Source organism: Enhydra lutris, unplaced genomic scaffold, assembly GCF_002288905.1.
Source record: "Enhydra lutris kenyoni isolate GAN:26980312 unplaced genomic scaffold, ASM228890v2 scaffoldscaffold3, whole genome shotgun sequence".
In the NCBI taxonomy this organism is placed as follows: Eukaryota; Metazoa; Chordata; class Mammalia; order Carnivora; family Mustelidae; genus Enhydra; species Enhydra lutris.
In genome coordinates, this window is record NW_019154087.1 from 50,673,969 (window position 1) to 50,698,919 (window position 24,951).

General features: G+C 36.8%; 1 protein-coding gene across 1 annotated transcript in view; it reads left to right on the forward strand.

Annotated features, from left to right (window-relative positions):
- Nucleotides 1-24,951, forward strand: part of LOC111155074 (Rap guanine nucleotide exchange factor 2) — a 239,101-nt gene that overhangs the window by 93,418 nt on the left and 120,732 nt on the right. Inside the window, exon 4 of the mRNA XM_022515113.1 lies at nt 3,215-3,298. Within this exon, the coding sequence (XP_022370821.1) occupies nt 3,215-3,298 (84 nt within the window). The remainder of the gene's footprint in view (nt 1-3,214; nt 3,299-24,951) is intronic.

The window sequence follows — 24,951 nt, forward strand, 5'->3', positions numbered from 1 at the left end:
TTCTTAGTTCTGATGTGCTTACTTTTATAAAACCTGAATCTTTAAAAAAGAGACAACTCAAAGAAATTGCAGTGGTTGTATTTGGCATTTGGTGTAGTGTAAATGCTTCCCAAATTCAATAAATGTTTGTTAATTGAATGATCATCCTCTGCCAATTCTTACGGAAGCAAATACAGCTCTTGTGAGTTAACATTTGAATTTTTTGGAAAAGGTAGAGGAAACAGTGCATCTATTAGGGAAACAAAATTATAGTAAGTGGAAAAGTTTGGGTGTACCAATTTCTTACCTTTATCTCTTAAGTTTTTTCTAGAGGAATCACCTCTAATTATAGGGTAATGAATGGGCATTCAGGGAGTCAGAATATATGCTAGAAAAACAATGAATGTTTGTTATATTCTCTATGTCACATTTAATCTAGACCATGGTGTATCATAAAAAGCTCTACAATAATTATTACTTGCATTTAATGAACATTGTTCATTTAATCCTTGCAGTTGCTCTAGTAACTTGCCTAAGGCCACATAGTTAATAAGCAGTGATCTACCTTAACTTCCTGTTTTTCTAGATTTCATTTCTCTTGACCAACCTTTTGGTGATAAAGGGAGCATTGTAAGAGCAGATTAAGTTTACATAATAATTTCTTTTCATTTCAATGTTTTATTACTTGTTATTAAATTTTTTTAAAGCTATGCTTGCAATTCAGAGAACACACTTTCACTTGACATAAATTAGAATTTAATAATAATGCTGTCACCATATGCTAAGAAAGACAAGAAAGTTTTTCCCCCAAAACTAGGTAAATGATTGTAGATTGCAAAAGCTAATGATTAAAATCTCGAGAGAAAAGGATATGAGTTATTTCTGAAGTATAGTACTTTGCATTTTCATTTGAGAAATCGTTTAACGTTTATGGTTTCATTGGAGCTAAACTCTGTTTGACACTACTATTGTTCCTTTACATGATCATGAGGACTTGCCATTGAGGACTAAGTAGTTGTGATATTAGTTAAGACTGGATTTCGGGGAAATGATGATCAATTGTTGATTTGTTTAGAAGCAGATAGCAAAATGAAAATGATTACATGATAAGGATTGGTGTATTAAATAACTATTCAGAATTGGAAATAGAATTTATTGTCCTTTAAAAACTTTTGGGATCTATTTACACCTTGCACTGACTCCCCAAAAAGGAGAAAACTTGGCGGGGGGTTGGGGGATTGAAGACTCCTTGCAACGCACATGTGATTCGTTGTGATGTGAGACAAGTGTAGTATGCAGCTTCCTTGAACTCTTAACTGCAATGGGATAGGCTCTGTACTTCCTTCCAGCCCTTCCACTGGCTAGCATGTAAATACGCTGGTAAGACTGGAAGCCGCCAGCTGAGAATATGACGTGATTGTTGTGGGTTGGGGGTGACTAAGCCACATAATAGAAAGAGCCTGAATTCTCCATACCATGGAACTGTCATATCAGCTCTGGGCCTTTGTGCTAAGGCTGTTATTATGTGTGTGAGAAAGAAATAAACTCCCTCCTGGTTAAGCCATTACTATGTTTAGCTTCCCCCCCCCCCCCCATAGTAGCTAAGCCTTTATTTTAACTTGTAAGTTTGGTACACTTGACTGGATAAAATAAAATAACTTAAACACGGCAAAAAGCACAAAAGCTAAAGCACCAAACTGCAGGAAAAAATTATTCACAGTACGTGTTTTTAAAAAGGTTAATTTTTATCAAGTATTTCTTGATAAGAAAAAGTCCCCCAATTTAATAGAATGTTAGTTAAAGGTAGTAAACTGATTTCACAGGAAAAGATACAGCTCATGGAAATAAGAAAAAAGCTGCTCTCGTAATAATAAGAAGAAAAAGAAATGAAAAAAAATGTACTAAGATCTCATTTTTATAAGCAGATGAAAAGATTGATAAAAGGCCTGAATGGCAGAATTACTTATGCCCCTCAGTGGCTTACCCCTCACCTACTGTGCTGCAGCCACACCATACTGTCCCCCTTGCTCAGGCCATGTCAGCCTTTGCACTAACACTGGATCCTCCCCACCCTTTGCCTGGAATGCTGGTTTCTTAGGAACCCAGTAGGCTGTCAGTTCCTTTGCCCAAATGTGCTCTTCTCAGAGAGACTTGCCTTGCCCAGCCGTTTGGAACTATAACACCCACCCTCCCATTTTCCTTAAACTATAGTAATTTCTTTCCCCAGAGCACTGATTTGTCATTTACCATTTCATTATTTTTCTTGTTTATTATCTGTATTGTCCCACCAGAATATAAGCTCCATAAGCGAAGGGACTTTTTGTTGTTGGTGGGGATGTTCCCTGAAGTGTCCTAAGCACCTAGAATAGCCCTCCTCATAAAACTGTGAAACATTTGTTAAACTGATATAACAAACTATACTATATATTAGTAAAGCTGTGTGGAAGTATACAGGCAACTTGCTGAGCACCTGCAGAGGACAGTCTGATACTCATCAGAATTATAGTGTACGTGCCCTTTGACCCAACAGTTGCACTTTTGGTTACCAGTTATAGTCAGTACTGTATGCACAGGGGTCACTCATTGTACTTTTGATTTATTATTTTTAAATAATTGCAAATGATTAAAAACAACAGAAATGACTGTCACTGGGGTTGCTTAAGGCAAATACGGCACATCCACAAGAAAGCTGTACTCTCATAAAAAGATCTCTAAGAGCGCAAAGGGAAGAACACTATAGAGTGCGCTGTCTTTCCATAAAAAGAAAGAAAAGACAGTAGAAGGAATAAGAATATATGTCCATTTTTCTGTGCATACACATAAAAAAATCCGAAAGAATATCCAACAAGTGTGGTAGAAAAATGTGGGAGCTTGGTAGACCGGAGAAAAGGTTTTTAAGACTGAATTTCACTGTTCACTATTCTATATTTTGATTTTTGAAGCAGGTGAAGTGTTTTCAGCCAAAAAAATTAAAAGATAAAACTCAGGATGGTAGGTGCAATAGGTCTAAGGAATATTTAAAACATTTAAATATACTGATAAGTATCTTTAGCTTATTTGGGGGGATAAAATATAATTTAAAAAAATGAAATCGTGTTTTTATGTACTTGTTTTATGCTATTTCATCATTCTTCATGACTCTGAAAGGAAAATGGGTACTATACTTTGTACTATGTATGTTTTAATTTTGTTGTTGTCATAGATAATCATCTGATTTTATTATCTTTTTTTCCAGTCCTGATGATATTGGGACCTGCTGGTATATCCTTCTATCTGGTTCCGTGTTCATTAAGGAATCCATGTTTCTTCCAAGAAGCAGGTACTGTATAAATATTCTGTAATAGATTACCCATGAAGCTTAAAATCCTTTTGCAGAATTGAGTTCTTTTGCGGAATTCTTGTCTTCCTGTTTCCTCTTCTGCTGACACAAAGCAAGGTAGTACCTTGGAGCATTGATCTTTAAGAAAGGACTATTTTACGTTTAATCACTGTTCCAATCTCTTTAACCAAGAAATAGAAAAAAAGATGTGCTGGTGACATGTCCATTTGTTATAGGAATATACTGTCAGGCTGGTTTAGGGCACATTTGTTCATCTCTGCCTCTGTAACAAGCAGTCTCATAAACATCTGAAGGGAAGCAAAGAAAGTTCACTGAGACCACATGGGACCAGAAATAGAAAGCCAGGGACTGTCATCAACTTTTCTGCTTCTCAGGACCATATGGTCCCTCATTCTTGCATTTCTCTGTGGACTGGCTTCCTGCTTTCTAAGGCTGTTAATGCCTTTCTTCCTGTGATTTTGGCTTGGATATGCTGACTGTTGATTTATGACTTTATGTTCTGAATGATTATGTCATTTGATGGTAGTGCCTATATCTTTTCTTTGGACTCTTTAGTCTAAGTCTGATTGGCTGGGCTTGGAACAGATGCGTACCTAGTTCCAATCAGCTATTACCAAAGAGGGTTAGGACGTACCTGTTACACATGTGGCCGCCTATGTTTAAGTTCGCTGATTGAGCGTGTCAGCCACTAAGTTTTACTCATTATTTTTCACCCCACTTGTCTTTTGTTCACAATTGAATATTTTTATTTTGACTAAAGTGTTTAAAATTTTAACTGATGAAGGGTTCCCTGGGAGGCTCAGTCGGTTAAGCCTCTGTCTCTTAATTTTGGCTCAGGTTATGATCAAGGTTGTGGGATGGAGCCCCACATTGGGCTGAGCACTGAATATGGAGCCTGCTTGGGATTCTCTCCCTGCCTCTCCCCTCTACCTTGTGTGCCCATGTACACACACTATCTTTAAAAAAAAAAAAAAAGAATAAATATCTTTATTTAAATTTACTAAATAAATATTTAAATAGGCAAAACTGATTAAAGCATAATGACCATCCACCCTTCTATAACCTAACTCTCTCACAAAAATATTAAAGTATATTCTTGAATAATTCTGAATGGGTCAGAGGAGATGTTAGGAATCTATTTTAAAGATATGAACAAACTTTTATAAAATGTCAGAGTCAGTGAGACAGGGAGAGATAATTTATACAGGCCCAGGTATGGTACTAGAAGGTGTTGGGATGGGCTTTGCAGGCCAGAATATAGTGAACAAGTGCCAGAGGCTCATTGCAGCTACTGAAAAACAATCTCTGGTGCAATTCCCAGGCCTCTTTGCCCTTCTTCTCTGAGAGCCGATCCGCAGGCCTTACTCTCTTTGGAAAATCGCCCCATGAGGGAGAGAGGCTCTGTTGCCTTTGTTTGTTGTTCTTACAGTAGCAGTAGTTAAAGCGTTGGTGGTGGCAGTAGTAGTAATACAATGATGACAGAAAAATAGCTAAGGTTTTGATAGTGCTTTCTGTTTACTAGGTCACCATTTTAAATGTTAAATACGTGTGTGTATGTGTGTGTGTGTGTGTGTGTGAGAAATCATTTAATATTGCAGCTACCCTTTAGGTAAGTATAATTATCATCTGCATTTTATGACTGACGAAACTGGCAGGAGAGGATGGCGGGTGGTTGTACCTCCTAGAATTGTGCCTAGGAAGCCTGTAGTGTCCCTGTGAACCAGCTCCTGTAATTGTAGGAATTCTGTTTTCCAGAGGAATGGCAAATTGAGTAACAGTATTCTTCTCCTTCAAATACAGGACCTTCATTTTGGTCCCTTTTTGGAGACTTTGAAGAAGGTATAGGCAAACAATAATTAAACATTGTTATATTTTTAAAATTATGTATAATTTTAATGTAAAAATTAATAATACTGTATAAATTAACAAAGATAAAGAGAAGGAAAAAGTCACTTATAATTTCCTATACAAGATAATCATTCTGTAATATTCTAGGGTTTTCCTGTCTAGTCTTACATGTATGCATTCCGCATACTTAAGAGCATACTTAATAAACAATTTAATATCTTGTTTATTTCAATTAAAGACTATGTGCACCTATATATATTGCCTTATAATATTAAAAACTCTAAAAGGCTTACACTTTATGCATACTAATGTCTGTTTAATTGTTCAGTTATTTGAACATTCCATAGTTAAGTTAATAAATATAAAGGTACAGGTACATTTTTGATACTTTTTGTTATAAATATTGCTTTAATGACTGTGATTTGAAATTAACGCATCTTAAAAGAGAACAGAGGTTAGTGACTTCATTATTTTGATTCAAGGTCTGTTCTGTAAACTGAATCTATAGACTGAGGTCCTAGAACAGTGAAGGAGCCTGTGATGATCTTTTTTGACTACGAGCCATAATTAACTAGTTAAGTAACAGCTTGTTCTAACTTCTGGAGAGGGAACTTAATGTTCAGAAAACTGCTGTTCTAGAAGAAAGAGGACTTGCAGTTCAGACCTATTTTGTGAACACATTGGACCCTATGTCTAATTATTTAAAAAGATGACATAAGTTACTCTTTCTCTGGCTGGATGTCAAATGCTTGCAAGCCAGTACTTTAACGGGATAAAGGAAGGAATGGTGTTTCAGTCTGAATGACAACTAGTACTATATATAGGCTGTTTCTTCATGTTGCACCTGTGACATTTGCTCTAAGTTGTTTGTTTCCTTTGGCGATGTTGCCTTAGGAATAGTGCCGATACTGTTTTAATAAGGGGTCTCTGCTGGTGCTTTGCTAAAGGTTGACATTAGTGATTCATATATATTTCTTTCTGCAGAGAATGTTGAGGTTTTATTAGAGGATAATATGGGTGGACGTGTTAGTAGCAGTCTAATTTTATAAAACAACTAGTGCACAGATGATTCTCCTTGTTTACTGTATTTTTATCATGTTAGCCTGGAAATTGTTTATTCATATATATAATAAGTAACCAGCTCATTTGCTTAAAAGTTTCAATTCCTGTTGACAGCTAATTCAGCCTAAATAGTTAGTTTTGAATCAAAGTACTTTGAAAAACATTTTTATATTTTTAACTAATTCTTACGGGATTGCTTTGACACCTGATATCATCAAGTGAGAAGGATGATATATGTTGCAAAAAGTTTGTCATTTGACTTCCAGATTTCATTGCTTTATTAAATTCCTCAGTTGACATTTAGGTCAGCATTTTATGGTTTTAAAAAAGAAATTTTTTTTTTTTTTTTAAGATAAAGTTTCTTGCGGTTGCATACCTTTACTGTGATTGTTAAAACATGAATTTTTCTGTGATAAGAATTACAACATTTATGGAGTCTATTAATTCCTTTGGGACTATCAGTGACAACTTACTCACTCTTTCCCATTGCAAGCAATTTAAGTGATATAAATGTTTTTATGAGTTTTATTATAAATCTATTAGAAATGTATCACCTTTTGAAACATTGGTATTTGTACAGGTGGCCATAATGTCATTTATAATGTTGTTACATAAAATGTTGCCCTAAGATAGGGCTTAATTGTTTTTTGGAGTAAAATTTGTGGTCTTGAAGCAACGTATGATTTATAGTAATGTTTTTCTTAGTCTTATTTGAAATAAATTCAGTTTCTTTGATCAGAAAGATGGTGAGCAGGGTAATTTAGGAATGCAGCAAAGGTTATTCTCATTCTCATTTAGTAAAATGTCAGAGGGGACATTTGTTACAGATGAATACAGTGTAAACTGGATGTGTTTTCCAGTACTATAAGCAAAACAGTGGCAATCACTAAGTAGCACAGGTGGTGTCCATGGTAATAGTAGGTTGATCTGTTAAGACAGTGACAGGCAGAGGGTGGGGAAATATTTTGAGGAAGGAATTTTTACCCCCTAATTTTTTCAAAGGCATTGTTTGTAATAACAGTGAGGCTGGAAAGCAGTAGATGAAAATTGTCTTATATAAAGTTGCAGGTTTAGAAGTGGGTTTTTTTTAATGTAATTTTGATTATTCTGCATAATGGGAGGAAAGATATTAATAATGCTCAGGGGTGCCCGGGTGGCTCAGTGGGTTAAAGCCTCTGCCTTCGGCTCAGGTCATGATATCAGGGTCCTGGGATCGAGCCCCGCATCGGGCTCTCTGCTTAGCAGGGAGTCTGCTTCCTCCTCTCTCTCTGCCTGCCTGTCTGACTGCTTATGATCTCTATCAAATAAATAAATAAATAAAATCTTTAAAAAAAGATATTACAACCTCAGCCGCAGCAACATCTTCCTAGGAACATCGCCAAAGGCAAGGGAAGCAAGGGCAAAAATGAACTATTGGGATTTTATCAAGATCAAAAGCTTTTGCACAGCAAAGGAAACAGTTAACAAAACCAAAAGACAACTGACAGAATGGGAGAAGATATTTGCAAACAACATATCCGATAAAGGGCTGGTGTCCAAAATCTATAAAGAACTTAGCAAAGTCAACACCCAAAGAACAAATAATCCAATCAAGAAATGGGCAGAAGACATGAACAGACATTTCCGCAATGAAGACATCCAGATGGACAACAGACACATGAAAAAGTGCTCCACATCACACGGCATCAGGGAAATACAAATCAAAACCACAATGAGATATCACCTCACACCAGTCAGAATGCTGAAATTAACAAGTCAGGAAACGACAGACGCTGGCGAGGATGTGGAGAAAGGGGAACCCTCCTACACTGTTGGTGGGAATGCAAGCTGGTGCAACCACTCTGGAAAACAGCATGGAGGTTCCTCAAAATGTTGAAAATAGAACTACCCTATGACCCAGCAATTGCACTACTGGGTATTTACCCTAAAGATACAAACGTAGTTATCTGAAGGGGCACGTGCACCTGAATGTTTATAGCAGCAATGTCTACAATAGCCAAACTATGGAAAGCACCTAGATGTCCATCAACAGATGAATGGATAAAGAAGATGTGGCATATATACACAATGGAATACTATGCAGCCATCAAAAGAAATGAAATCTTGCCATTTGTGACAACATGGATGGAACTAGAGGGTATCATGCTTAGCGAAATAAGTCAATCGGAGAAAGACAACTATCATATGATCTCCCTGATATGAGGGAGAGGAGATGCAACATGGGGGGTTAAGGGGGTAGGAGAAGAGTAAATGGAACAAGATGGGATTGGGAGGGAGACAAACCATAAGTGACTCTTAATCTCACAAAACAAACTGAGGGTTGATGGGGGAAGGGAGGTTGGGAGAGGGGGGTGGGGTTATGGACATTGGGGAGGGTATGTGCTATGGTGAGTGCTATGAAGTGTGTAAACCTGGCGATTCACAGACCTGTACCCCTGGGGATAAAAATATATTATATGTTTATAAAAAATAAGATTAAAAAAATTAATAAAACGATATTAAAAGTGCTCATTGTTCTATTGTGATCTAAATCAGTATATTTATGGAACTTTAATAGAAACTATTATATACTTCAGATTTTCTCACTTTTAAAATTGTCCCATCCTATGAATGCTGAGACCTATTTTGTAACAAAGTCATAATTTAATAACTTGGTTAATATGTTGTGTTTTGGATGCTGGCTTCTTTGAAAGGTTGAGAATTTTAATGCAGGTATTAAAGATAGGCTTAGACTGTGCTTCTAAACTTTCACTTGCTCTTTGGATTGTTAGTGAAGAAGACATTAACTCACAGCATTAGAATCTTTTTCTAGTAATTTATCAATCATTTTACATTTGTTTGCAAAAAACAGAATGCTAGATATTGAAACATTATTGTTATAAAACTCTCCGTTGGGTTTACATTGATCACAATCTTGGGGGAAAAAATGTCACTTTATTAAAGTGTTGAACATGATTTTCTCAATAGAATCAATTTTATCATAGAAGCCTTCAAGGAAGGACCTTTTAATAGAAATGATCATGCAAACCATATTTAAGCATAAATACTATTTTTATTGCTCTGATAGGTAAAAACTTTCCATATTTTTTATATAGAGAGCAGTTAGTAAAAAAACCCTTCACTTTGTATCAGCAGCTATAAGTTTGAAGGAAAAGCTAAGCCCAAGGTAACCATAGTCTAGAAACTTTGAAGATGCCAAGAAATGGGTAATAAAAACTGGGAGCCAGAGAAATTGGGGAGAGAGGGGTGGAGGCTTCCAATATGTGGATATGAGTGTCTAGCTACCAGGTTGTCAGGCAGCAGACCTAGTGGGACAAGTAATCTGTACACTCTAAGTATAGTAAGAGATTATGTCTGTAACTGGCAAAGCACTGTCCATAGAAACTGCTAAACATTGAAATTCCATCACCATTTAATGTTGGCTCATAGGTCCTTTTCATATTTATGGGTTATTCTCTCTCATTCTAAAATAGTTTTGGTAGACTTTAAATTTCGAGGCCTTTTTCCATGTCATTTCAAATAGTAGTTGAAGCTGAAATTAAGTAAGTCCTGCTGTATGGTCTCTGTATTAAGTTCTGGAGTATGCAAAAGAAGCAATATGGTCTACTCCCTGCTGTCACATAATTTGATAGCTGGTTGGGGAGTTGAGGCTGCTTTATGTGAAACATGAAAAAATTGCCTAGGTCTTCATTAGATAATACAGTGTAAACTGATCCAGCAAAGACCACACAGAATGCAGAATCCCTTCCAAGATTAGTGGAGTTGTAATGTATGTGGTAATCAAGAGTAGCTCAGAAGGAAGTGAATTTTGAGTTAGGTTTATGATTCAGATTGTTGAACAGTGGTTGCAGAGGAAATCTGGACACAGTAAAGAGCATGAGTGATGGCACAGAAGCAGGACTGAAGGAGGGCAGTTCATACATAAACAAAAGCTTGTGTGGACAGAGTAGAATAGGACCCCTTATCTAGAACAGACATAACACTTTAGGGAGTGAACTAGTTGCAGAAGCATTGGTGATGGTGGCATTACTGAGAGGTCTAGTTTACAAAGCTACATAAATCGGTTGGAAAGGCTAGGATTGTTGGTAAGGTAGGTGTCCTGTAACATTGACAAGAGGTTGGGAGAAATGCACACGTCATTTATCTGTATCATGTCGGCTGTGTCCATTTACAAGTAGTGCTTCTCTTTCATTGATACCAAATGTATCCACGATTTCAAAATTAAAATTATGCTATGGTACTCTCAATAATCACATTTTAAATTAGAGCTGGCAGCTATAATGAGGATAAGTGGGGAAACAAGACATTTAACTAATCAGTTCTGAGAGGCTAAAATACTATTCTCATTATGATTCACGTGACAAACAATGAGCTACTTGAGTTTAAAAATCACGGGCCTTCTTTCTGCTTGCCAGTGCTACATGATAAGTTAATTGATTGCTCTGAAACTTGCTAGTGTTTTTCAGTAATAGAAGAGGGTGAAACAATGGAAGAATGATTCTATATTTATGTGATAGGGACCGAAAACACAAATATTCCTTATTTCATGTAAAGAGCTGTATAGGATTAGAAAATCATATTCTTGAAAGACAAGTGTGTTATATGATGCCTTATTGGAGATGAAATATGGCTTTTAGAAAATAACTCACTGGTAGATCACGTTATGGAGGGGTAACTATTGAATATTAAATATATCCAAATGGTATATAGGGAAGGTGAAGATCAGAGTTCTGGAAATTATATATTACAGGTAAGATTTACCTTCAGTTAGTGGCCAAATCATAACAGTGGTGGCATAGATCAACCATGGAAGAGAAACCATGGTTACTAAAGAAGGAACAGGGGGAAAAAAACAGGAAAGAAAAAGAAAACTGTTAAGTTACTTTAAAACTGCCCTCATTGGGTTTTTAAAGTAATGTATTGGTCCTATATACCTTCCTTCTCACATGATGAAATATCAGTAACTTATAAGAGGATTAAATTACATGATATGTAAGTTTTTCAGAAGTTTTCTTTATAGCCAGCATTACTAAAAGTTTTTTTACTTCTTTAAAAGAAAAAATTGCCCCTCCCACCTTTCCTCCCTTCTTTCTTTCCTCTCTTCTAAGAGAAACCATAAGATTTTATTTAATTCATGTTTGGAATATTCTGAAGTTAGTGGATGATAGAAGAATTAGTAAGGGCTAATAAGTTATAAGAAACACTTATCTTAGACGTTGTCTCATACAACCTATTACCAGTTATTTTGCAGAAGCCTAGTGATTGGGGTCTGTAGATGGTTAGGCATGGAATCATAGAAATATACTTAAAACAAAACAAAACAAAACAGAGAGCTGGGGATAAGGGGTCAGGAGGAAGGAGAGAGAGAATCTTAAGCAGTCTCCACGCTCAGATCGGAGCCCAAAGTAGGGCTCAATCTCATGATGCTGAGATCGTGACCTGAGCTGAAATTAAGAGTCAGATGCCTAACTGACTGAGCCACCCAGGTGCCCCAGAAATATATTTCTATTTTAACTTATAAATGTTCAATTTGATCTATAAATATAAACACACACACATATACTTGCATATATAATTAAAATATATACATATATGCATGAATGTAGGTGTTTGTGTGAATCAGTTTCCTATCAGTCTTCTACAGTTATTTTGCCAACACCTAATCCAGGGGCAGTTTTTAAAAAAACTGACATGCCCTGGGGTGCCTTGGTGGTGCAATTGATTAAGCATCTGACTCTTGGTTTTGGCTCAGGTCATGATCTCTCCAGGTCATGAGATCAAGCCCCGAGTAGGGTTCGTGCTCAGTGTGGAGTCTGCTTGGTATTCTCTCTCCGTCTGCCCCTCCCCACTGCATTCGCACACTCTCTCTCTTCCTTTCTCGTTAAAATAAATATAAAAAAAACAAACTGACATACTTTATTGAGATAAAGTATAAGCATAAGCATTCTACTTCATAGATTAAGCATAAGTTTTCTACTTCATAGATTAAGTAATGTAAGTTAAAGAGATAGTTACCAGGAATAATGACAAATGTGTTTTTCTTTTGAAATGTTAGTCTATTAAACCTAATCACTACAAGCCGGTGTCTTAACAACTTCATATTTTAGGAGAATTGTTTACCAAAATGGTTATCAAAAGTGATGAGCATAATGACTAGAACTTATTTGTAGCACCAAACAGTACCTAAGGCTATTAGTTCTGTCCTTTTAAGGTAGTCTTCAACTTGATGCTTAATTAGTATTAATGAGTCCTATCCACCTCTCTCTTAAATTGCTGGTCTTCAGTTATATATGTGTATCCTTCTATCTTATTCATTCTACAAATATTATTGAGTTGCCACTGTGTGCCTGCCTAGAATACAGTGTTCAAACACTGAGATCCTGCCTGTGTGTCAGCAAAGCCAAGAGGTAAGTGTTTGAGAAGGTCAGCTTGTTTGGTGCTGCAAGGAGTTTGACCAAGGTGAGAACAGAGACGTGACCTTTGGATTTAGCCGCTGGCAGGTCATAGGTGACCTGAGTGAACCAGTCTCAGTGAAATGGTGGAGCTCGTTGGTGGGGGGACAAAGGGAAAATAAGAACTGGTAAAAGAGTAATTTCATCATTACAGGAAATTTCATTGTGAAGAGGAGCAGGGAAATGGGGTGGTGGCTGGGTGTTGTTTGTGAGGTAAAGAGAGTTTTGTTTCTGTAAAACTAGAAGATGCTAGTATGTGTTTGTATGTTGATAGAAATGATCCTGTAGAGAGGGGTAAATGGGTAATACCAGAAAGAGGAGAGGTAATTGCAGAAGTGGGTGAGAGCCACAAGGTGGGGAGGTGTTAGCTTTGGAAAGAGTGAAAGAGCTTCACCTTCTTTGCAAGCTTATGATAAAAGCTATAAAGGTCATTGGGTAGATTTGGGAGTTCAAGAGCGGGTATTAGAAGTTTTGACAAAAGAGAGAGAAGTTGTGAAACAAAGGGAGTGTTGAGTGCCCATTTGATATTTGTGGTCATAGATGTATGTGTGTGTGTGTTTCCTAGGAACTTTGGGCTGTTTAGGGGCAGGCATGGAGAAGCTGGGTGGTTGGGTGTTGCTAGGGTTTGTGGTTTGTCAGTACATATAGTAAAGGGAGAAGTGGGAGCAGGAGTTAAGGGTCTTTTTGGAACACCAGTCCTTAGGTGGATTTGCTCCAGGTCCCTTGAACTCTAGATAGCATACATGTAAAGTAACAAACACCTACAAGTGTGCTTGACTTCCTGCTTTTTCTGTCTAATAATGGCTTTAATAAATAGCTTGTCACACACTCTAGAAATTTCTGTGAATCTTAGTTTTGACCTCTCTTTTCTACCTTCACAATTTTCTTTTTTTTTTTTTTTTTAAGCAAATACTTCAGAGTTAGAAATGACAGTATCTAGCAAATCAGCTCTCCATCACCACTGGCAGTGACTTTGTTCAGATGTCACCTGTGCTATTAAAGCAGCTCCCCGTATGCCTTCAGTACTTCTCCCATAGTGTCACCATATCGTTGTTCGAAGCATGGAATTCTTCTCCTTGATCCTTCGCATAATGAGCTTAAATGACCGTCAACTGCCAAACAGAGAAAATCCAGACTTCTTAGTGGTATGTTTAGGGTAGTGCAAAATGTCTCCAACCTACATTATTCCTTCTACCCACTCCAGATACCCAAGCTGATCATTATAGTCTGAGCATACCTTTGCAGGCTGTTCTCGCTGTCTGGGATGTCCGTCTCATTGTGGCTCCCTTCACTCCCACTCCTCCTCATCCGCTGGTGAAAACAACGTATTTTCTTCTCTACGAATCCTACCCTTGTATACCTGTTGGGATTAATCATTCCCTATCCATACTCAACTGTAAGACTTTTTGAAGGGCCTGGGTTGTGTTATTCGTTTTTGCATTCCCATTTGCCTAGCACATAGTAGCCCTTTCATAAGTATTTGTTAAATCATATTGATTCGGGATCATATTTTAACTTGCACTTTAAGAAAGTTTACCAATATTATGCTAAGATCCTCCCTTTTAGAAATAACTTTTCAATAACCTATGATGTATTGAAAGTCTAGTTAATATTGAGACGATAAGTCTGGGAAAAGAATGAGGCTGCAACACGACGGAAGGAGGGAGTCTGGGGATGCTCATGAGAACCTCGTTCTGGCCAGTTTGTGCAAGAGTGCAGAGGATGGGGAGAAGAGCAAACAGTGTCTTGTCGAATATCATTTTGCTTACTGCATTAGTTACAGTTAGTTTTGGTTGTGTTAGATGATTGCATAAACACAGCAGGAACTACTTTTCTTTTTGGTCACAGACAAGAACCCTAAAGGTAGATGGTCCGTGATGGTCTGTCTGGTGGCTTCACAGTGTGAAAAGGTTATAGAGGCTTTCATCCTTCTTCTCTACTTGCTTACACATGGCTGCTGGATGCCAGCTGTCCTGTCTGCAGTGGGACTAGAAGCAGGAGGAAAGGCAGAAGAACAAAAGAGTTAGCTTCCATCTCTATCAGATTCTTGAAACAATGTCTCTTTTTATATCACGTCCAGAGGTACTTACATGGCCACTTCAGGTTACCCAGGAGTCTAAGACAAGTAGTCTTTTATTCTGCAATGTAATGTGCCCGCTAAAAATAATAATATAAAAATATCACTCTAAGGAGAAGGAGGAAAGGGATATTGGAGTAGGCCACCAGCAGTCTCTGCGACATTTGCTCTTTAGTTTCCCCTCACATTCTCTTAGATTGTTACTACTTTTCGTTGTTGGATCATTCTTTCCCTCAGCCCGAGGATCGTATTCTTCTTCAGCTTATTCACGCTGTTTCAGGGCGTACATCATCTATAATTTCTACTTGTCATATGTAAAGTTGACTCGGGTCCGCGTATCCCCATGACACACACATATAAGGTAAAGATATATATTAAAGATTTTAAGGAAATGCTCGGTAGAGTTCCAAATAAGGCAAATAAAATTAACAGACATGAGCTTGATTTGATTACAGCTGGAGATATTGAGGGGAGAGTTTAGTTGCACTTGGTAAAAATATGTCCTGTGTTAAATTTGAAATAAGGTAAATGTTTAAATTAAAGGACTGGAGTAAACATGTAAAAGATACAGTGGACTGTATTAAAATGTTCCCCTTCAGGTATTAGTTGTACCTGCTGCTTCAAGATGAAGCATGTTCATTCTGGAAAGCTAACATGATTCTGAGCATTTTCTAGATCAGTCTTAACCACTTCTTAAATCATATTCTGACGTACCTGATGCACAGAGCAAAACTGTTCTCTAGAGAGGGAGTTCAGTTGCTGGATCAAGTTGGGAATTTGGTTGCTATAACTACAACTTCACAGATATAAGCACAGGCTTTCATAGTCCTTGGAAAATTGGCGTTGGTAGTGTCTTAACAAAGTAAGTAGCCTTAAAGAGAAGGACTCTGATGCTTTTGTTTGTAGTATAATTGATATGATATCCCAGGTCATCTGATGCTTGAAATCTTCAATCAGGGAATTTGTCATTTGTGATCCTTGGTGTAAATGAGTGTGTGAGAGTTCAGCCTAGACATGTCCTTCTATGTAGTGATGTTTGGATTTCTCTTGCAGAAGTAAATGTTGTATTTCATAAGGGTTTTAGAGTCTGGTATGTGTGTCAATGAAATACAATATTTTTCTCTGTAAAAACATGGGTTTGCTTATCTATTGCTAAGTGTAATGGAACTCATTTGTGCCACAGTTATTTTGTTGGGGGTTGGGGGGGGTTGGTTTGGAGGGATGGATGAGTTAGCATTTCACCTGTGTGCATTCAAAGTGTCTTATAATATGTATCAACTAATTTTTTTTTTTAATAAGCAACCTTTCAGTATTGGGAACTCTAACAGAAAATAGGAGTAAGAATGTTATTACTAAGAGAAAAATTGTGATATGAAACAAATTATACTTGGTGAAATTGGAATATCTTTATTAAAATAAAGGTTTCCAATTAATCATAGTTCAGGGAACCCTCTATTTTATTTTACTATGAGTTAAGTTATATATATGTACATATATGTATAAAAGGCAACAATCATATATTTGAATGTTAACGAAAATGACTTTATATTATGTACTGCACTTGATTTTTTCACTGTACTGGAAATTGTTTAAAAGAACCTCAAGAATTAAGATAATTGAAATAAAGTAAAGTAGTAGCTTAGATGTGTATTACCATCTTTATATTAGAATTTAAATAAATGTAATGTATGCTTAAAAATTACCCTCTATATTTATTACTGGTGAGACTATTGAACTGTAAGTTGAAAATATTAGAAGTTTTTTTATTTCCTTAGATGTTTCTTTGTTTGCCTCTTATCTATATGGCTTTATAGAGGTTATGTGTTTTTTGCAGTGAAATACAAAATATTTCTGGTATTTCATGTCATGTGTTATAGATCTATATAAACATTAAATAAACCGTATTTTTCTAGTTAAACATTTATCTAAATTTTTTTAGTCCCGCACTTCAAGATTATTTTTACTTTTTCTTTTATTGATAACCTATTCTGTGTTCTATAGCTATAAACTGCTTAGTTTGTCAGCTTTATTAAGATAATGTTTATTTCTTAATTTAAACATTTTTAGGTGATTTAAAATATTGAGGCAGTGGTCAAAATCTGTCACTTTCCTATGTTTTATTATTATTATTATTTGCTTTATTAAGATGAATTTAGAAAACCATCATTGAGTATACTTTAGTTTTACAAGTGGGAAACGTCATTCTAAACCCTATAGAAGACACAGTGTATCTATGTCTATACTTGTATTTATCTATATATATATTTGTCACAGAGGTCTCCTGCTGCCAAGATGGTTTATATAGTCTGAAGTAATGATTACTTAATTGTTATTCAGAATCTTTAGACCATTTCAGTTTACCACTTTGTCACCTGATATGATTTTTAACTTATATAATTTTGGAAGCACAGAATGAAGAGTTATCTGTGAATAGGGTCTTCTAGGTTTTATAATCATTATCCCATTTAAGTGAACTTTTAAAAATTGAAGTATGATTGACATATATTAAGTGAACTTTTTAAAAAAGATTTATGTATTTATTTGGGGGGGTGCTGAGAGTTGGAGGGTGAGGGCAGGGGGACAGGGAGAAAGAATCTCAGACAGACTCCCTGCTGGACACAGAACCCTATGTAGGTCTTGATCCCACAACCCTGAGATCATGACCTGAGTTGGACGATGAACTGACTGACTCACCCAGGTGCTCCTGTTAAGTGAACTTTTAAAAACCTTTCTGTACAGTTAATTTTGTGTGTGGAAACATCACTGTGGCTAAAGCGGGGATTTTTTTCCCCTTGATTATCTATGTCAGAGTATAAAGTAATTCTAGTTTTTCAATATAGTAGAGAAGAACTGGCTGCTAACTACTCTGACCCGAGAAGTATGAGTTTGATTTTTCCGAAGAATGTGCTTGTGGGATGAAAGTAGAAAAGACATTGGATTAGAGTCCTTGTGTTTGGCAATAAAGGATGGTTAGCAATAACATGGGGCAGGATTATGAAAAGTAATTGACCAAGGCAGAGGTTTCTAAACTGGGCTAGTTAGTAGATTCACCTGGCTTAGGATGGGTAAAATCCTGAGGCCCAGGCCCTAGAGATTTTCATTCACTGCATCTAGATTGGTCCTTACACTCTCATTTTCAAAGTTTACAAGCGGGTGGTCAGTCAGATTTGAACTGAAAGGCTGGGCTAATGGCTATGACACTGATGTGTAACCACTGAAGTTTACAGATCGATAGAATGAGAAGATCATGGAAGATCTGACAGAGTTGGGACCAAGATAGGAACCCTATCTCAGTGGCCTTGGTATGCCAAAGTAAAGGGCCTGATTATTACTTTCAGGAAAATAGAAGTCTATGGGTCACATGTCACTATAATTTAGAAGGACTAATTGACAGAATTTAAAGACTGAGAGAATTTACAGATGAGGGAATATAAAAAATTTACAGATGAGGGAAAAGTTGGAGTGAAAAAGGTTCCAGTGCTTTGAACTTGCATGTCTGGTAGTGTGATGCCTTTGCCAGCTATAACCAAATCTGGAAGGAATGAAATGGGTGGATATCAGAGTTGAAATGAATGTATTTGATATTAGGCATGTTGTAGTACATGCTTTGACAGGGAGAGCTATAGGAGGTATGCAGAGAAGCTGGGCATTGAGTCACTTGAAACATTTTGGAGATAGGATAGTGTAGGGTGGAAGGGTAGGTAAATAGGAAGAAAACAGAAGCAAAATGAGGTGCTTATAAGGTCAGAAGGCTACAGGGACAGACTTTTGACAAGTAAAATTTTGCTGCTCATTTCAGTGCAAAATTATCTCATGGCCGGTTTTAAGCAAACCATGCAATATGTTGCCAATTCTCATATAAAGTGGATGCCAGATTTCATAAATTCTGGGTTTTTTTTGAGAGTGAGAGTGTACAGGGAGGAGGGTAGGGATAGAGGGAGAGACAGAATCTTAAGCAGGCTCCACATCCAGCACGGAGGTTGACCTGGGACTTGATTCATGACCGTGAGATCATGACCTGAGCTGAAATCAAGAGTTGGATGCTAGACCAACTGAATCACTCAGGCACCTGCATTATATTGAATTTTGTAAGCAAGGTAGTATTAATCTTTTGCAAAACATAATTTGAAAATGTTGGTTTGGGTTCCTTCCAATTTTTTGCTTCTTTCAACATTCATGAACATCTGCTTATGTGGACATATGTTTTTATTACTTTTTGAAAACCTAGGAGTAGAATTGCTGGATTATATGGTAAATGTGTGTTTAGCTGTATAAAAAACTGCCACACCGTTGTCCACAATGGCTGTAACATTTGCATTCTCAACATGTAATGAGAATTCTGGGTGTTCTACATCTTCCACAACCCTCGGTACTATCAGTGTTTTTAATTTTAGCCACTCTAGTGGATATGTGGTGATAATCTCACTGTGGCTTTATTATGCATTTCTCTGAAATGTTGTTGAGAATACTTTCATATGCTTATTGGCTATTCAGATACTTTTTCTGGTGAAATATTAGTTCACCCATTTAAGCAAATTTTTAAAAGATAGGATTTTGCCCACTAAAAAGTCTTACTGGAATCTTTCTTCTGTTCTATTGATCTACAGTCAGTTCTTAAAAAAAAAAATTAAAAGTTTTTTTTATTTTTTAAAGAGAGAGAAAGAGAGAGAAAGAGAGAGTGAGCATGGTGAGGGGGGGGTCGAAGATGGGGAGTGGGGGAAGAGAAACTCAAACAGACTCCTTGCTGAGGGTGGAGCCTGAGCCAGGGCTCTATCTCCTGACCCTGAAATCATGACTTGAGCCTAAAGCAAGAGTCCGACGCTTAACCAACTGAGGCACCCAGGAGCCCTGATCTACATGTCATTTCTTATATCAATACCACATTGTCTTCAATTGTGTAGCTTTACGGTAGCTTTTGAAATCATATAGTATAAATCCCCAGCTTTGTTCTTTATCAAAATTGTTTTAGCTCTTTTATGTCTTCACTATTTCATATAAATTTTGAAATGGGCATATCAGTGTCAAATGTTTGTTAGGATCTATAGATTGATTTGGGAAGGTTTATTCTCAACAATAGTGAGCCATCCACACCATAAACATGGTATATTTCATAATTTATTTACATCTTCTATTGTTTCCCTTCACATGGTTAAGTATCCTTTTGTAATTTTAAGTGTACAGGACATGTGCATCCTTCATTAAATTTATTCCTAAGTATTTCATTTTTGATGATAAGTAGTAGGTTTTTACTATTTCGTTCTATACTATAAGGGAAGATCTGAAACAGATTAATCAATATCTTCTACTTAGTGGTAGAATTAGAACAAGTACTTAATAAAACGAGGTAAAACAAAATAAATATGGCTTATGAGAGATATCCACATTTTATTCAAATGAATTAAATTGGTTGGCATTTTATTACTTGATATCTTTGTAAGAAATTACATATAAGTGTTGAGTTTATGCTTTTCTTGTAAATGTGTTTTTTTTAACTTCTAGGAATTTTATGAATGTGATATTACTCAAATGACCTGTGTTTTTGGGTCCTGCCTTACAAGGACATACCTACTGTTTCAATCTGGTATGTTCCAGATTTGGGGGAACTTAGTGGCTTGGTTTTGGTGCCATTCATGTAAGCCTTTAAAAAATACCAGATGCCTGGTTGAGACCTTGTTTGATTTTTTTTTTTTTTTTAATTTGACAGAGAGAGAGATCACAAGTAGGCAGAGAGGCAGGCAGAGAGAGAGGAAGGGAGGCAGGCTCCCTGCTGAGCAGACAGCCCGATGTGGGGCTCGATACCAGGACTCTGGGATCATGACCCAAGCTGAAGGCAGAGGCTTTAACCCACTGAGCCACCCAGGTGCCCCTTGTTTGATTTTTGAGAACAGTTCTGTTTCTTCCTAGTGAAGTGCCAATCTGAATCATTTATATGAATTCATCTACCATTTTTCTCATTAACAAGGTACATTAGATACATTAACAAGTTACGTAGATCTGTTTGGTTATTTCTTAGTGTAAATTGTTTATTTTACCTGTTTAATGAATTTTATGAAAATTATATCATTTTTAGATGAGATGGTAGAGCTAAGCTTCTTGGTCTCTTCAACTCCTACATGATGAGCTTTGCACAGTGAAATGGTGAACATTTAACAAAGGCATTTTGGATAAGGCTTGTGTCTATATGCTGAGGGGGAAAGCTGTTATGGACCATAACTTTTATACAAACTGATCAGCTGCCATCTGTGTACAAAGCACTGTGATCAGCAGAGACCTGTTTGTGCCACTGTGTAGACAGCAGGAGATCAATTTAGCTGAGCTGTTCTGTAGCAGTTCGGTCACGAGGACATAGACACTACCAAAGTGTAGTCATCATCACACCACTGTCCTTTGCTGATTTAGATGGTGGCAAGAGAGAAAAACTGCTTGCTTTTCACCCCAGTACAGCTGAGGTAAGATCCACCTTTTTTCTCTTGAAGGGATAAGCAAGACCAACGGCAGCCTCTTTCAACTTTTCCCACATTGTTTTGATTTAAATTTATGCTATTTTTTTCCATGATAATTCCTCAAGCCAGGTATACAATTCAGCATCCCTTTGGTGGAGAGCAATGTGTGGAGTACAGCTGAGATAAATTCAACTCACAAAATTGCATTGCTGAGCCCATCTAAGCATTTGACCTTGAAGACTCACAGGAAAGCAGACATTGCAGATTTGCCTACTTGCCCTTGACTTACAAGAGAGTAGTAGATAGTGAATTAATAGAAATTGATAAAGAGCGTCTGTCAGGCAGACGCTGAGGTCATGAGGCTGGTATGCGGAAGCAGTGCCCATATAACATGCTAACACAGGACTGCAGCCAGGAGGGGTGGGTGGGTCATCGAAGCAGGAAATTAGCCTTCAGAAGGCATGTTGGCTTTCTGCACAAGCTACAGCCGCATGGACTCACTGAGAGAAAACACACAGGGAAATGGGGAGCGCTCACTGCTGCAGAGAAAAGAGCTCCTGTAGAAGGGGGCAGCGCTGTTGCTGCTGCTGGCGCTTCAAAGATAATGAAGACAGTGAAGGTTAGATCGTTTATTTTTAAATGAATTAAAATGTTAATGGTACCAAGAGCAAATGTTCAGTACTTCTCCCATAGCTCAATAGACAACAGGCTGCGGAGGAATGCACAGAGAGAAGACACACTTATGAGGCCTTCGCTTGTGATTGTTTTCTTGTTGCTCTATTTTAAGCAAAGGTTAAATGTTGAGATTTGCTGTGGGGCGGTCCACCTCTGTTAATTTGTGCAGGGTGATGGTTGGTAGAACATCTCTAAATGAGCCTTGAAAGACATGGAGAGACTCAAGTGTATATTTAGTTTTCCCAAATAGTTACTTTTGAAATACGAGCTTGTTAAAGGCCATGCTTTAGAAACAATTAGTAGTTTACACACACATAACTTGTATGTGTACTTCATGTGTGTGTGTTTTTGTTTTAAATAGCTGTTACCTTTTTTTTTTTCCCTTTTGGTTAAACTAATGAGTGAGGACAAAATATTTTAAAAGATTAAATGCATTTTTATGGTAAGTTTTTCAGGCCATATTTCTTTTATACTTAGATTAAAACTTACTCCTTAATGTTCTACTGATTGAGAGTGGGACTGATGGCATCAGCAGTTACTTGTTAGATTTTTCCCCTTAAAGTTAATTGCTATTCTTCTATTTCAAGACAGGGTCATGTGAATATTTTTTTGTGAGCCCTAAGTAATAGGTTGATTTTGTTTTAGGAGCATCATGTTCAATCATTTATTTAGATTCTTTGGAGGGAAGTGAAGTTTAGGAACTACTTAGAAATATGTATGAAAAATTGGTATCTTGGAATATAAATCATTTTGTAAATTGGGATTGCCCACCAGTATAATCTCAGTTTGATTGCTGTGTATTCCCTCACTGGGTGTAGCCTGACATGAATAAGTTTACATTCCAATACTGAGGAATTGCATTCCACTGAGTAGTTCTGACGTACAACAAGAATGTGGAGGCCCACACAAAGGGCAAGTTTAAGGACAGTGATAGAAGCAGCTTCTGTATTCAGCAACTGCCTTTCGTGGAAACTTACACTGGTGGAAAGTGCTCTTGACTCAACTTGGGTGGGGAAAATGTGGTCACCGAAAGTTAAAACAGGACGGCCTTACCAGAGTAAGATCCCTCAATACCCTGTCTGGTATATTATAACCAAAGGTATTTATGAAAACTAGGTAAGCCTTTATATTTTCAAACATTTGTGCTTTCTGGTTATGAGTCTTGAAAGAAAGCTTATCAAGCTCTTAAAATTTTCTCTATTTTACATTATGTAGAAAATGAATTGCTTTTAGTAATTTTTTTGTCTGTGTATTTTTAGTACTATAAAGTCATTGCATTTTGCACCTGTAAAAGTATTGAAGTTAGCTTATTTCAATTTTACAACAATTTGTGATTCTTAATTTTAAATTTGTTCTGTACAAAAACTTAATGGGAATGAAAATCGGGATTGTTAAACTGTTTTTGGAGCAACCATTCCTAAATTGGTTGTACTTAGGGAATATGAGCATTTAGGAATAATCTGCTTGTTATGCCCCAAGTGGTCTTTTCCATAATCATCTGTGTGAGCATAACTTTTTTTCTTTGTAATAGCTCAGAGAACCAGCAGATTGACCAAAAGTGAACCTGCATCACTTTTAGTTGTCATCTCTGGTTGTTTAATAAAAGATGATTAGGGCATTCTGAAATTACATTGAGGTTAATATTTGAAAGCCAAACTGTACAGCATATTCATACAGAATAGTTTTAGAAGAATTTAAAATAGCCTGGAGTAATTAAATTTTCATATTGCATAGAACCGGAAGACTAGCAGCATTCTTAAAACACACGTAGCATACTTCTTCCTATCTCCCTATCTCTTTCTTTTTGACTTCATGGACTCTTGTGAAAGGCTGCTATCTAGTATAGAAAGCGCTAACAAGTTTTTAAATATTCAGATCAAGTCTCATTGATCACTGTTACCCACACTTTTCTTGATTTTGAACGTTATCATGCATTTTGTATTTGTATTTATCTGTGTACACAGAAAGACTGAAATGATCAGAAGATAGGAATTTTTAAAACTAATTTAATTCAAAGTTTAAAAATAAGCTTTGTGACTTTAAAAATTAAGAAGTTTAAACTTTAAAAATATCATTGTTTATCATGGTGTGTGGTATTATGAGTGCCATTTCAAAGAAGCAGATGTTCTACTAGTTGAAGTTCTGGCAGCAGCTGCCTGAAAAAGCTTGGTTTTTATAGACTTGACATTCAAATCTTTGACTATTCCAGGGTAACCCTCCAGCTCTTGATGGTCATTTGTAATTTTGCTGAATTTGAATTGCCTTCTGAATTACAAAAGCTAATTTGTCTTTTTCTCGCTCAACTAGGCAGAGTGAGCCTAGCCAACCTCTGAGAACTTACCTTTCAGCTCTCCACTTGTCATCGGTTTTGTGCTTTATGGGTACATGTGATACACTGTAGCAGTATTTTTGAGGAGGTCGGGTAATTATTCCTCATAAATGTCAAGATCACCAAAGACTAGAGTTCATGTTATAGAATGTGGAAGGAGGCTATAGCAGAAAGCAAGAGAGAGTGTAAGGTCGGTGTAGTAGGACAGAATCCTGTATCATGGAATCTGGTTGTCCTTTCAGGCATCTCATTTAACCTTCCCCCAGACATGCTGTCTTAGTTTCTTCCATTGTGAAAGGACAGTTGAACTAGAGAGTTCTTATGGGGAAAGTAGGAATGCACTGGCCATACATAATATAATCACTTGGGGGCCTTTTTCTAAATACAGATGTTTGAGGACCTTTGAATGTAGTAGCTTGGATAATGGCATACTTTGAGCTTTGAAGCTGAAGAAAAAAATGCCAAGAGGCCCTATATGATATGATTTTCTAAGTTTTTTTCTCAACTCTGAAGTTCTACAAATCTGTTTTGGTTTTGAGATGCAACTGTAGGAAGCAAATAGGAGATTCTTTTTGTTAAACTCATGGCACTTATTCTGTCTGTACTCACAACTTCGTGTGTACTCATCTTATGTAGAGGATGTATACATTCTTACATACAACCTATGTAAGAATGGGGACTATGTTTAGTGAGCTCTGTATTGATTACGGAGTTTGTATATGGATTCTGTAGTATGTGTCCAGTGA